This window comes from Salvelinus fontinalis, chromosome 39, assembly GCF_029448725.1.
Source record: "Salvelinus fontinalis isolate EN_2023a chromosome 39, ASM2944872v1, whole genome shotgun sequence".
Lineage (NCBI taxonomy): Eukaryota > Metazoa > Chordata > Actinopteri > Salmoniformes > Salmonidae > Salvelinus > Salvelinus fontinalis.
Window position 1 is genome coordinate 20,217,339 of NC_074703.1, and position 18,243 is coordinate 20,235,581.

The 18,243-nt window shown below is 42.9% G+C and overlaps 1 protein-coding gene across 2 annotated transcripts in view; it reads left to right on the top strand.

The window, feature by feature from the left end:
- The first annotated feature begins 6,526 nt into the window (after positions 1-6,526).
- Positions 6,527-18,243, top strand: part of tbc1d22a (TBC1 domain family, member 22a) — a 162,329-nt gene continuing 150,612 nt past the window's right edge. The window contains exons 1-5 of one of the 2 annotated variants that reach the window (XM_055906168.1): positions 6,527-6,748; positions 7,632-7,688; positions 10,917-11,100; positions 11,268-11,487; positions 13,061-13,225. In XM_055906168.1, the coding sequence (XP_055762143.1) occupies positions 6,687-6,748; positions 7,632-7,688; positions 10,917-11,100; positions 11,268-11,487; positions 13,061-13,225 (688 nt within the window). In that variant the 5' untranslated portion in view covers positions 6,527-6,686. The remainder of the gene's footprint in view (positions 6,749-7,631; positions 7,689-10,916; positions 11,101-11,267; positions 11,488-13,060; positions 13,226-18,243) is intronic. The other variant, XM_055906167.1, reaches the window with a different exon arrangement.

Below are 18,243 nucleotides of genomic sequence, written 5' to 3' on the forward strand. Positions count from 1 at the left end.
AAATTTAAAAAATAACAGTGACAAAGGTGATATGCCTCCCTATATAAATATACTTGGAATCACTGGCCACATTAAAAATGGAACACTAGTCGGTTTAAATAATGTTTACATACTGCTTTAGTCGTCTCATATGTATAGACTGTATTATATTCTACTGTATTTCAGTCAATGCCACTCTGACATTGCTCAATCTAACATGTATATATTTCTTAATTCCGTTCTTTTACTTTTAGATGTGTGTGTATTGTTGTGAATTGTTAGATACTACTGCACTGTTGGAGCTAGGAACACAAGCATTTCGCTACACCCGCAATAGCATCTGCTAAATATGTGTATGTGACCAATACAATTTGATTTGATTTTAACGGTACCACAAACTGTTTGGGCCTACATAAAGCTTTCTCAACAGCAGAGCTTTTCTTTTCAGCACAATGGATTGCCTCCTTACCACCTCTACACCTGGTTATCAGCAGAGCCTTGTCTGGCAGCGAAACAGTTCATTCAGCCTCATTTACTGCATTTTTAAAAGAAAACATAGCTGATATGGCTGACAATTAAGATGCACAAACTTTGACATAAGGGAAGAATGAGCGGATAAGAGGCAATCTGTCATTTCAATTAAGACATTGATGAGCGAGCTAGGACAGACTTAGTCAATATAACTATTTCTTAAGCACTTTGAAATGTACAGCGACAGAATTCAGAATATGGGCCGTTCTTACAGTATTCTCCCTGTACACAAAGTCAGAACCATAGGATAAATAAACGGGGCATATAGAGTGCATTAGGTTAGTTTTCAGACCCCTTTACTTTTTCCACATTTTGTTACAGCCTTATTCTAAAATGGATAAAAAAAAAAAAATCCTAATCAATTTACACACAATACCCCATAATGATGAAGCAACAACAGGTTTTTAGAAATTTGAGCAAATGTATTTAAAAAAATATATGTCTATCACATTTACATAAGATTTCAGACCCTTTACTCTGTACTTTGTTGAAGCACCTTTGGCAGAGATTACAGCCTCGGGTCTTCTTTGGTATGACGCTACAAGCTTGGCACACCTGTATTTGGGGACTTCCACATAAAGTACCAATCAATACTACTCACCCAACATTCAGGGCAGGTTTGGACCAGTGCTGACTTGGCTGCAGTCTTGTGGTTCGCTGCTGCTCCCTTCTCAGCAGGCACAGCCATGGCATCAGTCATGAAGTTCAACTTGAGAGTGGAGCATGCATTTAAATGGCTTGACAAATAAGCGGCTAATTTAGCCATTTAGCCAGGCTAATGTTGCAAACTAAACTCAGCAAAAAAAGAAACGTCACTTTATCAGGACACTGTTTTTCAGAGATAATTCGTTAAAATCCAAATAACTTCACAGATCTTCATTGTAAAGGGTTTAAACACTGTTTCCCATGCTTGTTCAATGAACCATAAACAATTAATGAACATGCACCAGTGAGAAGCCTAAGACAGCGCTACAGGGAGACAGGACAGACAGCTGATTGTCCTCGCAGTGGCAGACCACTTGTAACAAAACAAGCACAGGATCAGTACATCCGAACATCACACCTGCAGGACAGGTACAGGATGGCAACAACAACTGCCCGAGTTACACCAGGAACACACAATCCCTCCATCAGTGCTCAGACTGTCCACAATAGGCTGAGAGAGGCTGGACTGAGGGCTTGTAGGCCTGTTGTAAGGCAGGTCCTCACTAGACATCACCGGCAACAACGTCGCCAATGGCCACAAACCCACCGTCTCTGGATCAGACAGAACTGGCAAAAAGTGCTCTTCACTGGACAAGTCGCGGTTTTGTCTCACCAGGGGTGATGGTCGGATTCGTGTTTATCGTCGAAGGAATGAGCTTTACATCGATGCCTGTACTTTGGAGTGGGATCGATTTGGAGGTGGAGGGTCCATCATGGTCTAGGGCGGTGTGTCACAGCATCATCGGACTGAGCTTGTTGTCATTGCTGGCAATCTCGATGCTGTGCGTTACAGGGAAGACATCCTCCTCCCTCATGTGGTACCCTTCCTGCAGGCTCATCCAGAGATGACCCTCCAGCATGACAATGCCACCAGCCATACTGCTCGTTTTGTGCATGATTTCCTGCAAGACAGGAATGTCAGTGTTCTGCCATGGCCAGCGAAGAGCCCGGATCTCAATCCCATTGAACACGTCTGGGACCTGTTGGATCGGAGGGTGAGGGCTAGGGCCATTCCCCCCAGAAATGTCCGGGAACTTGCAGGTGCCTTGGTGGAAGGGTAACATCTCACAGCAAGAACTGGCAAATCTGGTGCAGTCCATGAGGAGATGCACTGCAGTACTTAAAACTTCTTAATAGGGGGCGCCATTTCCACTTTGGGTATAAATAGTGCCCAAATTAAACGGCCTTGTACTCTGTTCTTGATCATATGATATGCATATTATTATTACTATTGGATAGAAAACACTCTGAAGTTTCTAAAACTGTTTGAATTATATCTGTGAGTAAAACAGAACTCATTTGGCAGGCAAACTTCCAAACAGGAAGTGAAAATTCTGAAATGGGTCTCTGTGAAAGGCTTCACCTATTCAATTGCCTTGTATTTATGGATATGTATGCACTTCATATGCCTTCCTCTAGATGTCAACAGGCAGTAGAACGTTGAATGAGGTGTCTAGCCTGATGTGAGACCGAATGAGAGCTTTTGGAGTGACAGGTCAGCCATATTGGCAGTAATTTGCTGCGCACTAGGGTTTGTCACATCGTTTTCTGCAATGCGTTAGGTAGACACGAAGAAATGCTCCGTCTGGGATGTTATTGGATTGATTTCTGAAAAACATCCTAAAGATGGATTATCAACTGAGTTTGACCAGTTTATTCGACTATTATTATGACTTTTTTAATTTTTCGTTCATGCGTAAAATATTCATGGACACGTGAGCTACACCATGCTAGCCAATGTTGCTAATTCGACAGAAGAAATTGACATTCTAAAACAAAACAACGATTTATTGTGGAACTAGGACTCCTTGCACTGCATTCTGATGAAAGATCATCAAAGGTAAGAGAATATTTATGATGTTATTTCATATTTTTGTTGAATATGTTGACTCCAACATGGCGGAGAATGGCTGAGCGCTGTCTCAGATTATTGTATGCTGTGCTTTTTACTAAAGTTATTTTTTTTAAATCTAACACAGCGGTTGCATTAAGAACCAGTGTATCTTTAATTATATGTCCAACATGTATTTTTCAGCAAAGTTTATGATGAGTTTTTCTGTTAGATTACGTGACTCTCTAAAATTTCTCCGGACAATTTGGAGCATTTTGGCGCCATGTTCACAATGTAAAACCAGGATTTGTAGCCATAAATATGCACATTTTCGAACAAAACATAAATGTATTGTATAACATGATGTTATAAGACTTTCATCTGATGAAGTTGTTCAAAGGTTAGTGATTATTTTTATCTCTATTTGTGGGTTTTGTGAAAGCTATCTTTGTGGTGAAAAAATGGCGTTGTGTTTTGGGCTATTGTGGTGAGCTAACATAAATATATGTTGTGTTTTTGCTGTAAAACATTTTAAAAATCGGACATGTTGGCTGGATTCACAAGACCCTAGCGGCCAGGGTCCCTAAGTGACCACTTATGTCTGGAACCAGCACAGTACTGATCTTAACTGTTTGTTGCTGCTTTTGATCATTTTATCTGTATATTTTAGTGCAATTAGCAGACACTCTTATTCAGAGCAATTAGGGTTAAGTGCCTTGCTCAAGGACACATCGTGATTTTTCACTCTAGTTGGCTCGGGGATTCAAACCAGCAAACTTTCAGTTACTGGCCCAATGCTCTTAACCACTAGACTATCTGCCGCCATGTACAGGCAATTATCATCTGTCATCTTCATCGGTGGGGTTTATTGGCGGTTGGAATCGAACGTTATGGTGCATTACTATCTTATGTTTCACAGAATAGTGGCTGAACGACGACACAGATAATATAGAGCTGGCGGGATTTTCCATGCACCGGCAGAACAGAGAAGCTACGTCTGGTAAGATGTCTATTTCTAAATAACAGCTGGTGCGAGTTATTGCTCGCCTGAGGTAGAGTACCTTTTAATAAGCTGTAGACCACAATATCTACCAAGAGAGTTCTCATCAATATTATTCGTAGCTGTCTATTTACCACCACAAACCGATTCTGGCACTAAGACCGCACACAACCAACTCTATAAGGCCATTAGCAAACAAGAAAATGCTCATCCAGAAGCAGCGCTCCTAGTGGCTGTGGTCTTTAATGCAGGCAAACTTAAATTAATTTGACCTAATTTCTACCAGTATGTCACATGTGCAACCAATGGGAAAAAAATCGAGACCACTTTTACTCCACACACAGAGATCCATACAAAGTTCTCCCCCACCCTCCATTTGGCAAATCTGACCATAATTCTATCCTCCTGATTCCTATTTACAAGCAAAAACTAAAGCAGGAAGTACCAGTGACTCGCTCAATACGGAAGTGGTCAGATGACGCGGATGCTATGCTACAGGACTGTTTTGCTAGCACAGACTGGAATATGTTCTGGGATTAATCTAATGGCATTGAGGAGTATACCACCTCAGTCATCGCCTTCATCAATGAGTGCATTGACGACGTCGTCCCCACAGTGACCGTACGTACATAGCCCAACCAGAAGCCATGGATTACAGGCAACATCTGCATTAAGCTAAAGGCTAGAGCTGCTGCTTTCAAGGAATGGGACACTAATCTGGACGCTTATAAGAAATCCCTCTATACCATCAAAAAGGCAAAGCATCAATACAGGATTAAGATTGAATCCTACTACACCGACTTCGACTACACCGCTCGTCGGATGTGGTAGGACTTGAAAACTATTATGGACTGCAAAGGGAAACCCCTACGCGAGCTGCCCAGTGACGCGAGCCTACCAGACAAGCTGCATGCCTTTTATGCTTGCTTTAAGGCAATCAACACTTAAGCATGCTTGAGAGCACCAGCTGTTCTGGACGACTGTGTGATAACGCTCTCGGTAGCCAATGTGAGCAAGACCTTTAAACATGTCAACATTCACAAAGCCGTGGGGCCAGACAGATTACGAGGACATGTACTCAAAGCATGCGCGGACCATCTGGCCGGTGACTGACATTTTCAACATCTGCCTGACGGAGTCTGTAATACCTATATGTTTCAAGCAGTCGACCATAGTCCCTGTGCCCAAGGAAGTGAAGGTGTACTGCCTAAATGATTACCGCCCCGTAGCACTCACGTCGGTAGCCATGAAGTGCTTGAAAGGCTGGTCATAGCTAACATCAACAGCATCCTCCCGGATATTCTAGACCCACTCCAATTCGCCTCCGTCCAAACAGATCCACAGATGACGCAATCTCACTCGCACTCCACACTGCACTTTCCCACCTGGACAAAAGGAACACCTATGTGAGAATGCTGTTCATTGAGTACAGCTCAGCGTTTAACACCATAGTGCCCTCAAAGCTCAACACTAAGCAAAGGACCCTGGGACTAAACACCTCCCTCTGCAACTGGATCCTGGACTTCCAGACGGGCCGCCCCCAGGTGGTAAGGGTAGGTAGCAACACATCTGACACGCTGATCCTCAACACTGGGGCCCCTCAGGGGTGTGTACTTAGTATTTTTTTACTTAATATTTTTGGGGTTTAGTTGGTAAATATTTTCTTAACTCTTCTTGAACTGCACTGTTGGTTAAGGTCTTGTAAGTAAGCATTTCACAGTAAGGTCTACAGTTTGATACATTTTTTATTTAACCTTTATTTAACTAGGCAAGTCAGTTAAGAACAAATTCTTATTTACAATGACAGCCTAACCCCGCCAAACCTGGACAAATTGTGCGCCGCCCTATGGCACTCCCAATCACGGCCGGTTGTGATACAGCCTATAATCGAACCAGGGTCTGTAGTGACACCTCTAGCACTGAGATGCAGTGCCTTAGACCACTGCACCAGTCAGGAGCCAATTTGATTGATTTGATTTCCGACACATTCTGTTCTGGATTGTGGACCAGAGACAGGGTGAAACTAAATCCTACCTGCCAGCTCATCTGTCATCCACACTGACCGTTTATATTATACCTCGTTGAAGTACTAGTCTGCACAAGGAAACTTGGAAATGTCCGACTTGCTAAATGGTTGTAGTTAATCACGTGCTGCGTTTAATGAAGTCAGACATTCCCGAGTTTCATATTTCCGACTAGGACGTGAACGCGGTATTATACCTCAGTGACATTTACTGCCTTCACAAAGCTAGTCTGAACTATGAAACTTGGACATTTCTGACTTCCTGGTTCGTTGAACGCGGCACGTAGATAACTATGACTTGTTAGCCAGTCGGACAATTCAGAGTTTCTAGTTCCGACGAGCACATGAACGTAGCAACTGACACATTTGAAGATGACGTCAACCGCGTCTCAAATCCCATACGGTAGGTCGTACTTGTGATTGGGCGATGGCTAGGCATTGTGAAACTGACCAATCCCTATAGCGCTTGCTCAGAGAAACACAGATCCAACATGGCGGCGTTCTGACTTTTGGAGGAGGGAACTGGGTGTAAATAAACACGCTTTAGACTTTTTAAAAACTTTAGGTAATAACACTCGCATTTTTGTGTATGTGACATATTGTACCGGTGAAAGAAAATGTCAACTGACGGAAACAAGAAACAATTCTGGAAAAGAAATACAGCTAAGGTCCCTGGCAGGTATAAGTGACGTGTTCCTTCTTTGGTAGCTACATTTGCTCACTGCTTGTTAGCTTGATAGCTAGCGCCGTTGCACTATTACATTCTCGAGAATACACGTCACACTGACTGTAACGTTGAAACATTTTGTTTTTCACACATCAATAATTATGTATTGCTTCATGTCATACTTTTTGGGGTTGTCAGACGTGCGCATGCTCTTGCCTCAGTGATTCTAGAGAACATATCACCAGCCGGTAGCAAAATGCTTGTAGTATAAGTTCGTCGTTTGGTAGTCAGCTAGCTTAGCTAACCAGCTAGCCAAGCCTAGCATTCCTTGTTAGCCAGTTTAACTTTCTAAGGTTTTAATTTAGCTAGCTGTTAAACTTTTCTGATTGAACTGACTCGTTGTCAGAGCGTATTGTCAACGTACCAACAATTAAATATCAAGACGACGTATTGAACTTATTTCTGATGTGTAGCTAAGTTCCAAGTAACTTTACATTTAGGCTCCAGTTCGCTAACTTTCTAAGGTTTTAATTTAGCTAGCTAGTAGCCTTTTCTGGTTGAACTGACTCGTTGTCAGAGCGTATTGTCAACAATAACGTTACCAGCAATGAAATTAACAAGACGACTTAATGAACTAATTTATGATGTGTAGCCAAGTTAAGTAACTTTAAGTTTAGGCTAGATAGCTACATGCTCATCAAATGAAAACTAAGTAAACCAAAGTTGGTCTGCTCAATGAATTAGCTCATTATTGGAGTGCACTTGAACTTAATCAAGGCATTAGTTGACAGAGCCATGTTATCCAATGTTTACTATAGTACACTAATACATGAATTCAGTAGATTTCTTGTCAAAGCATAGCAATAGGTCATTGTGTTTTTTTCCCTCTCCACAGCATACAACATGTGTATGGTGCTCAACATCCTCCTTTCGACCCTCTTCTGCATGCTAAGTAAGTGTCTGATTAGTTGTACCGTATAGGTCCAACAGTATGTCTGAGTCCCAAATGGCTCCCCATTTCCTTCTAGTGCTGCACAATATAGGGAATAGCATGCCATTTGGGACATATTCTAGAATGAATGAATGGTGACTGTTGCTCTCTGGTATGTAGGTAGCTTTAGTCCTTTGATAGGGGATTTAAGATGGCCATTCAGGTTGGAGTAGTGAACTGACCTGAAAATCCAGTTTCTAACTCTCGGGAAATGCTGAGGTTAAAATGCAATGCTATTGTAACTTCCTTTCGCCTCGATCCCACGACAGCAACATTGGATTTTGGTACACCAGAAGTACATTCATTTACTCTGGAACGCTGTGCTTTCCTTGCGCCTTTGCGTTGCAGAGAAAGTTGCAGTGTGTTGCATACGTTGTATTCATCCAACGTATGCATCAAATTATATGGCTTGACAGAAATGGTAGCTGAAGTTTCTAACATTCAGGAAATGGTATTATAACTTCCTTTCGCCTCGATCACAGCGACATTGGATTTTGGCACACCAGAACTTGAACTTTTGTTGCAGACATATCCAGATGATGCTGCATACCATTTTGCGCACTGACGCCGTCTGTGTGATCGATGAGTTAGGACTATTGTAATTACAGAAACACTGCATGTCCTTGTTTGACTGTCTTTTTAAGCACCCGCTTGACTTGATTGAGGATAGGGAATTATGTCCGCTCCAACTTTAGCCTGGGTGTCTAACTGTTTAATCAGCACTAGCTACATCGTTTCCTTGCCAATAGAACAGCAAATTGGCATAAGGGCAATTCCACGGTAATACAATTATGCTTTGACTCTGTTTTTTCACTTTCAAATGTATGTCAAATAAAAAATACATTGTTTTTAAAGTTCACCAAACCATACAAATCAATGCACGACTTTGGTAACGGAATTACGATCTCCGTCATGTTTTTATGAGACCACATTGTCCAAAAACTCCGAATTAAGATTCAAAGATATCTGCAGAAATAATGGAGTGTCAGCATTGAACATCACAGCGGAGGGCAGTACAATACAGCAGAGTTCAGTAAAGTATTGTACTGTCCTATAACTTTACTCTACTGTGCTCTACTCACTGTACTGTGCTGTACTCACTGTACTGCGCTGTGCTATCCAAATATACGTCTATGATAGGTTCAGATTTGCCTGTGGATGTTCACATCAAGGCCAGGGTGGCCTGACCAAATGTGAACTACTCTTCAATGTCCATGAATGTCCAGTGTTGGTCGTTGCTCAGAGAGTGAGGATGCTGGTTACAGTAAATTGAAAGAGGGCTCATGGATAGGTGTCAGTTAGAACTGGAAGAGGTGACATAAACTGGGACCATTAAACTTTGAATTGGTCAACAAAGTTGATATCAGTAAATTCACTGTAACTAACTTGTAGGTCTACCATTACTTGTTACTTCTGTGAGCTTACATTATCCTCCCTCATGAGGGAAAGATTAGAAAGTATCTTAACATATGTGGGTTTTTGGTAACAGAATTACAAGGCACAAGACAATATTTCTTCAACTTACACAAGGTAAACAATTTCTCCAATACTAAATCTAAGGGTTGATATTAGTTGGCAGGGGTCTATACATCGACATTATTGTGTTTTTGATGTATTTCTAATACCCTTTAAGACTTTTTCTGGTAGGTGGTTTCTAAGACCCCTTTTCCATCTGTTTATCCAGAAATCAAAGCCTTTAATTATGCCACATTTTTAAGATGGAGAATGTATGACTTAATTTTGCCAAAATATATACTCTTCGCTTTCATTTGACTGAATTTCATATGCGCCTATGAACTTCACATTTTGGTGCTCATGGGTACTTTTCAATGGAAATGCTCTAAAGCAGAGACAGATTTGGAACCTAGGGCTTACTTCTCAGGCTGTGGCACCCACTATATATATTTTTATGATCTGTCCTATCCCCATTTGACGTCTGTTAGATTAACTCACGCAGACCCAAGGTAGGCTTAATCAAATACTCTATATAGGTAACAGAATAATAATCTCTCTACTGGCTCTTTGGGCTGTGCAGCACAGTTCAGTCCAGCCCAGTCCGGTCTAGCACAGTTCTGAAACTCCACCCATCTGCTCACGTACCTGTATACCAAGTATATTCTCCCAACTGTTGGTTGTGGGTTGACAAGGAGACAGCGGAAACAGATGAAACGGCTCATCTTCAGTGATAGGCTTTTGTTGCTTTGCCGTTAGATTAAAGTGCAGCAAGTCCACAGAGGGGTTTATTTCATTTCCTTGTTATTGTTAGGCTGACTTCCATAGTTTTATCATCTGTCAGGAGTGGGCAAGTCACAAGTAGAGTCATATTGAACTTGGCTTTGCTTTTGTTATGCTAATGCTTGGTTTTGAATGAAAATAATAAGATGGAAAGGAACGGTCCCCTCTCCTTCCACCCGTGCTGCTTTTCAATCTCTGGTTGCACACCTGAGTCTCATGGACATGAGAGGAAAAAGGATAAATTAAATGGGCTTTTTATGACATTTTTCACCCTGAAGAAAAAATCTCTCAGGCACAAAGGAATGTATTCTGTGAGAAATAGTTTTTAATTGATTTAATCTGCGCTGTGATTGTGTACCTTTTTACAATAACCTTTTTGAAGTAATTAAAATAGATGCTGACTCATTGATTCTCCTTGCGGAATGTTTTTGTCATTGTCTAATTTCTTTCATTATCGTCATTAAGTTTTTTTTTTCTCTAACATTATCGTCAGTCAGTTCTTTTCAACATCGGCTCACTGCGTCAACTGTGAATATCCACCTGTAGATGGGGCACAGCCGCAGTCTTTAGTTAATAGACCTTGAAAATACACTCAATTGAGCTTTTTTGGAATTTAGTACAAGGATATGTTCTTTGGCTGAAGTAGGCACTTTTTGACCAACTATTTGGCATTTGAATCTTAATGCCATTGAATGAACAGTTGAGGGATGTTTGAAGTGGCCCTACTAGAGTGAATTTGGCTCCCAGTCCTAATCTTTCATGGCCCTTCTGTTCATCCTTTCTAAGTTTTACACCTGTCATTCAATTCACCATTATTAATCACCTCTTCCACCTTCCGCTAAAAAAATAACATGAATTGAAAATACATGCCTAATTTTGTGCTTTGGGTGTCGTCTTTAATGTTCTGGATGACTTCTCGTACCCTTAACGTCTCCTCATCTTTCTCCATCTCAGTCTAATCAAAGCGGGCAACAAGCCCCTGGCGACACCGGGAGGGAAGCCAAAGAAAGCCACCACCTTCCAGGAGTTTGAGAGCATCACCAGCGATGCCTGGGACGTGGGGGACGACGACGACGAGCTGCTCGCCATGGCCGCACAGAACCTCAACACCGAGGTCGTCATGGAGACCGCCAACAAGGTGATTCTATGACGTCAACATACACAGCAGTCAGTCGTCCTTGGGTGTTTCAAAGGCCCTTATGTACTCATAAGCCCGGTTTATATGAACTTATATGCCCTTATAATACATTAAGCTGTTTTTAAGGAGTTACATTTTTAAAATATATTGTTATTGTCATTTTGCAGGTGATCGAGAACCACAGCAAGCAGCAGGAGAAGCAGAGACGGGACGATGCCGACGCGTCAGAGCTGGAGGACCGAGAGGAAGAGGAGGCGCGTGAGGAAGAGCAGGGGGAGGAAGGGGAGGAATCGACCCCTGAGGTGTCGTTTGCTTGTGAGCCCAGCCCGCTCAGTGATGGCAGACTGGTGAAGTCACTGAGTGAGGCCCCTATCGGATCACCTAAGGGTAAGTAGACATCTGTCGCACGTTTCTCTCTTCTCGGTCTCTCTCCCCTCTATCCATCAATCAATCAATCAATCAATCAACAAACAGACAAACAAATTTAAGCGTCAGGTGAGGTGACAGATGTGAGGAACAACGTCCGAACAAGGAAGGAATCTTGAAAGGAGGAGCCCCACTCCATAGGGCCCATCTCCTCTGTCTTCAGTCTCCACCCACTCCTTCTATACACAATATTTCCTCTCCCCCTGCCTCTGCTCTGAGCCTGCTTGGCTTTTCATGTTCATTTGTTAGTGTGGTAGCAGCAGCAGAGGTTGTTGTTTGTCTTGTGCAGTAGGGAACATCTGGCTGCTGTCTGCGGTGGTGCAGGAGATAAGACAGCAGCCCGTAGCAGCCCCGACTCCAGTATTATCTCCATGGAGGAGACACTGGCAGAGCAGACACTGTCTGGTGTCTGCTCCATTCATCTGTGTTGATCAGTACACACACACACACACACACACACACACACACACACACACACACACACACACACACACACACACACACACACACACACACACAAAAAAAGACAGACCCACGCATCTGACGTGTTCACACACTGACCCCTACTCACACACTGACCCCTACTCACACACTGACCCCTACTCACACACTGACCCCTACTCACACACTGCCCTTCCTGCTGGGAGAGACCTCATATTGTCTGTGTTTGTTCTGCTCTCTATTGTAGTGCTTGGGTAAATTATAAATCATGACGATAATGCAGTGCAGGTTGAGCTACCCACTCTGTTCTTTGCCTGCTCGAAGTGATAGTATTCACACGCTCCCCTTTGCATGCTGTGTTCAAACCAAGCTGCCGTCTTCAGCTCAACTCATCACAAAAAACCTTGGTGTTCATTTTCCTTTAGTCACATCACTATAATATTGTTGTCTGACTGGTAGCTTCTCTCTACCCCGCTCCTCTCCCGTCTGTCTAACCTGGCACTATCCTCCCTCCACGCTTTCAGCCTACAAACAAGCTGCTCTCTGCTAATGGACAGACAGAGAGAGAGTGGCCTGACCTCGGCCCTGCAGCACTCTACACCTACTCTGGGTGTCCTCAGCTGTCCTCTACTTCTGCTGCTGGGAACAAACTCTACTCTGCCTTGTAATTGTCTGTAACGGGGCTCCCGAGTGGCACAGCGGTCTAAGGCACCGCATCTCAGTGCTAGAGTCGTCACTACAGAACCTGGTTTGATTCCAGGCTGTATCACAACTGTCCGTGTTTGGGAGTCCCATAGGGAGGCGCACGATCGTTAGGGTTTGGCCGGGGTAGGACATAAGAATTTGTTCTTAACTGACTTGTCTAGTTAAATAAAATAAAATAAAATATATAAAATGCGGGTTTTCTGTTACTGGAGTGGAGAAAGGTGGTTGGGTTACACAGTGTTTGTGTGTCTGTTTGTATGACGTGTGAAAGGTGCTTGCAACAGGTGTGTGTGTTTTGTTTGTGTTTTTGCGTGTGACCAAGTGTGTGCATCTTTGTGTGTGTGTGTTTATTGTTCTCAGTATCTCTCCCCTCTCTCTGTTTATCCAGATGCGTCGCTCCACAGACAGCAGTCCCTGCCCCACCGGCCCACCATCCCCATGGTGGCTCGTATAGCTGACCAGAACACCTCCGGGAACCCAGCCATGACAGAGAGAGAGGCATCCCGCCTGGACAAGTTTAAACAGGTCCTGGCTGGACCCAACACTGACCTTGGTATGTTGCTGGATATTAATTACAGATCTAAGATCCAACTCATGTAGGAATGGTGCTCATAGGGAGCATTGAACCCAATACCTTTTGAAGCTCTGATATGTGCTTCGTGTAGAAATGTTACCACTCAACCACACAGGTTCACCCCAATCCTGAACTAAACCATTTTGGCGGAAAGATATCAGACCCTGTATCATTGTTTTTGGGTTACAACACCTCCCCGTCTTACCTTTTTAATAGAAAACCCAGTTCACAGCTCTGTGGTAAAGAACTCCATCTGAGAAAACAAGCAGTGAAACATCTGCTGTGTTGTTCTAACGATGCCATATGAATAGCTGAGGGGGAGGTAAACTCTGCCATCTGGCCAGTGGCCACCGTGCATAATCCAAGGGACACAAATGATGCTTTTAGTTTTTACTTGCTCGTTCTATAGCTTTACTTCTACTGTACTCCTTTGAGACGAGATGGCGCTTTAACTTGTGATCCAAGGCCATAATGGGGTAACGGCAGTAGCTTTGCTATAGTTCTTCCAGTTTTTCCTTCAAATCACCCATTGAACTTTACATCCTCCATAGAATAGTCCTTAGAAGTGAAGGCGTCTTAGCGAGGTTATACCTGTGAGGGAGTCAGTTCTATTGTTTGAGTCGTTGTGATAGCGCTGACTCAGCCCAGTGGCTAGATCATTTTGTGAGGCTATGTGTCACTGACTGTCTCTCTGGTTTATACAACCGGAGGTAAGCTATAAGTCATGAAGTGGTTCAGGGTCGTGCTGAGACATATGAGGGAATAGGATTGGGGTAAGTGAGGTGCTGAATGTCAAAGAAGACCACTTCTGATTTTGAAAGGCAAAGACCGCAACAGGTTTTTTTTGCACCCCATTCCATTTTTAATAGACACATGTAACCGGGACAGCTCATGACCAAAGAAGGGCCCACTGTATAGAGCTTGTTACACAAGTTGATACACAACCTGTGGTTTTAATGTCACATGTACAAGTTCAGTGAAATGCCTTTCTTTCTAACTCAAAATCCAACAATGCAATAATCAATAACAATATGTTACTAGAAAAATACACAAGAAATAAGAATATGAAATACACAAAGTAAGTAACCATACTATATACTGGAGATATTTAAACAGTCAGTTCTAATACCATATTTACTTGTGCAGGGATACTGGGGTGATGGAGGTAGTTATGTATTTTTAAAATGTCAGTTCATAGAGACAGTGCGAGATTGAAATAAAAGGTCAATAATGATACAAAGTTAACACAGTTCGTGTAGCTATTTTGTTAGTTAGTCGTACTGCTTGGGGAGAGAAGCTGTGCAGGAGCCTGTTGGTGTCTGTTGATGTACCTCTTGCCGTGCGCCAGCAGGGAAAATAGTATATGGCTTGGGTGGTTGATGGTTTTCCGGGCCTTATTTTCACACCGCCTGATATAGAGATCCTGGATGGTAGTGAGCTTGGCCCCACTGATGTACTGGGCTGTCCGCACAACCCTCTGTAGCGCCATGCGATCGAGGGCGGTGCTATTGCCATACCAAGCAGTGATACAGCCAGTCAATATGCTCTCAATGGTACAGCCGTAGACCTTTTTGAGGATTTGAGGGCCCATGCCAAACCTTTTCAAACACCATTTTAAGTCCTTAGTGATTTTGGCACAGAGGAATTTGAAGTTGTCTTCTTGCTCCACTGCCACCCCGTTGATGTGGATAATACAGAAACTATTTCCCCTTTTTCACAGGAACGGGTTCCTTTGTTTTTTTGCCCTTACAGACAAACTAGGACCAACAATAGTATCCTGCCTCTGACCATACTGGTATATGAATTCATCAGTATAATACCAACCAACCTCTTGACGTTGGGGGGTTTATTTATTTAAAGCTTTGTACTGCCGTTGTACTACAGTAACGCATAATTCATAAAGATGGTACCATATATATAATGCAGTTTAAAACCATGCTATTTCAATGAGGCAATACCATGGTATTATTTAGGATCACGGTAGTACCATACTTCAAAGCTAAAACCATCGGAATTGGGTTATTAAGTAACTGCCGATCTGATGTTCAAGAGTTCTTGTTGGATGTAAGAAATGATAGCGGATATATTTAGTGAAAATAAAGTAAAAATAAATGGCAAAATAATCAAGTTCTGTCGAAGCTTGCAAAACGGCAGCAATCCAGTATGGCGCTATCTTGTGAGGTCATAAGGGGATTTAAAGCCATCCATATACCAGTACATGTCTTTATCTGTCGTCTGTGTATTATTATGGACTCCTGAGGGGAGGGAGATGGAGGCTGGGGGAGGCAGCAGGGTACAGTCAGTGATTCTAAGTCTGTCAACAGTGATTACACCAGGCCAGCAGTCGGGATTTGCTCTTTAAATGGAGTCGTCGCTGCTTTATTACATATCCAAGCTGACTAGCCAGACACATGATGCCAACGATGAAATATGAACTTAATTCAGAGGCCATAATTAAGAGACACAGAGGTAGAGGGCAAAACAGACAGCGAGAGAGAGGGAGATTGGCAGAGGGTAAGGGAGACGGATCGATTGATGGAGAGAAAGAGAGAGCCTGTTGACAGAGATGGATGGGTTTGTTGTCCTGTGGTTGAGGTGGCCGACCTGGTTTTTGTCCTGTCTCCCCTCTGTGACATCAAATCAAATTTTATTGGTCACATACACATGGTTAGCAGATGTTAATGCGATTGTAGCGAAATGCTTGTGAAGAAAAGTGATTGAGTGTATTACACCTGCGCGTAGTGCAATCAATATGTTGATAGATTTTAGGTAGCCTTGTTCTCAAATTTGCTTAGTTAAAATCCTCAGTTACATAAAATGCAGCCTCAGGATATAGGGTTTCCGTTTTACATAGAGTCCAGTGAAGTTCCTTGAGGGCCGTATGTACACCGCTGTCACGATAACTGATGAGAATTCTCTTGGGAGATAATATGGCCGGCATTTGATTGCGAGGAATTCTAGGTCAGGTGAACAAAAGGACTTGAGTTCCTGTATGTTGTTATGATTACGCCATGAGTCGTTAATCATGAAGCATACACCCCCGCCCTTCCTCTTCACAGAGAGGTGTTGCATGGAAAAGCCCGGTGGCTGAACCGATTCTGACCACATATCCCGAGAGAGCCGTGTTTCTTTGAAACAGAGGATTTTACAATCTCTTATGTCTCTCTGGAAAGCAACCCTTGCTCGAATTTCATCTACCTTGTTGTCAAGAGACTGGACATTGGCGAGTATTATACTCGGGAGTGGTGGGCGATGTGCACGTTTACGAACCTGACCAGAAGGCCGCTCCGTCTGCCCCTTCTGCGGCTCCGTTGTTTTGGCCCGGCTTCTGGAATTAGGTCCATTGTCCTGGGTGGTGGTACAAACAGAGGATCCTCTTCGGGAAAGTCGTATTCCTGGTCGTAATGTTGGTAAGTTGACGTCGCTCATATATCCAATAGTTCTTCCCGGCTGTATGTAATAAGAGTTATGATTTCCTGGGGTAAAAATTGAAGAAATAAAAAACAAAATACTGCATAGTTTCCTAAGGACTCGAAGCGAGGCGACCATCTCTGTCGGCGGCATCTTACTTTTTTCATCACAGCATCTGTAGAATTACATATCCATTTATCAGTCCTTTCACCACCAAGAGCGCTCGCTTAAACCTCCATCTCTCTCGCTCTGTCGCTTTTTCTCGCTCAAACCTCATCTACTCATCCCTCTCTCAATCACACAGCTATCAATCCGGGGAGACGCTGCCCTCTAGTGTAGAATGACCCCTGACTCTTGTCCTTGATGTTGGGGGATGTGTGTCAGGGAAGGTATGTGCGTGCGCTTCATTCTTCAGTGTGTGGATTTCAGCCTGGTTTGTGGCTCTAGCCCTCCATCATGTTGGGATTTCTCTCCAGAGGCGTGTGTGAACAACTGACTGACTGCTCCACTCTCTGCTCTCACCTGTTTAACGATTAGAAGATGAGGCATGGGATAGAGCGAGGCTAAAACCGTTAGGCCTAAAAAATGAATCACTCTTTTTCTTGTCGTTCCCAGTTCCTATGATCTTAATTGTCTTTTCTAAATCTTTGTAACAATCAGGTACTTTGGTTTTTCCAGATGCAATATTTACAGTTTTTGTATCTAATTCAAGCAATCATCAGCCATCTGTTTGTGTGTGTTTTGATTTTGAGCAGTCTGTCTTTGTCAGGATTTCTGGGTTTCTCCAGACAGAGCAGTGAACCTGGCAGAGGTAGGCAGGCTGACAGAGCGGAACAGAGCAGGCTTTATGGCACTAAGGCCACATAGACCATGGCAAGAGCAGGCCAAACCCATTTATCATCACCGAGAGTGAGAACGACTGGATCTCATTCACAGCCTCTTATCTTTGTCTCCCCTTCTCTCTCCCTTTTGCTGTCTCCATCTTTCTCTCTCATTCACCTGTCTCTCTCCCACCCTGCTCTCTCTGAAAAGTCATTTAATAATTTCTCATAATGTAATATATTATATATAGTTTTAAAATATTTTATCAATCGCATAAAAATCAACATATCAGCCAGGATCGGAATGACACTATAGCGCGTCTGTGAGTGCGCTCATTACCTGCATGTAAAAGGAGTGAGCTGTTGCTCAAGCGGAGAGAGAGAGACAGTCGGACATTGCAGCAGCAGGCGGTCCTAGACTATAAAATATAATAGTGAACAGAACAAACTAACTTGGTAGCGAATGCATATCTTGTCGCCCGGCTAGTTATCACTATAGGTAACTGCTTAACTATTATTAGCATGTATTAATGTTTTCATCATGTCCCAAAAACGACATTCTATGATTCATTTTAGGGCTGACCCTTTTTAGTTGACCAGTCGATTGTTTGGTCGATAGGCTGTTGGTCGACCAAGGTTTTTATTTTTTATTGAGCAGTGGCAAAGGGTGGCTACTGTGAAGAATCTCCCCCAAAATGTTTGGGTTACTACATGATTCCATATGTGTTATTTCATAGTTTTGATTTTTTTCACTATTATTCTACA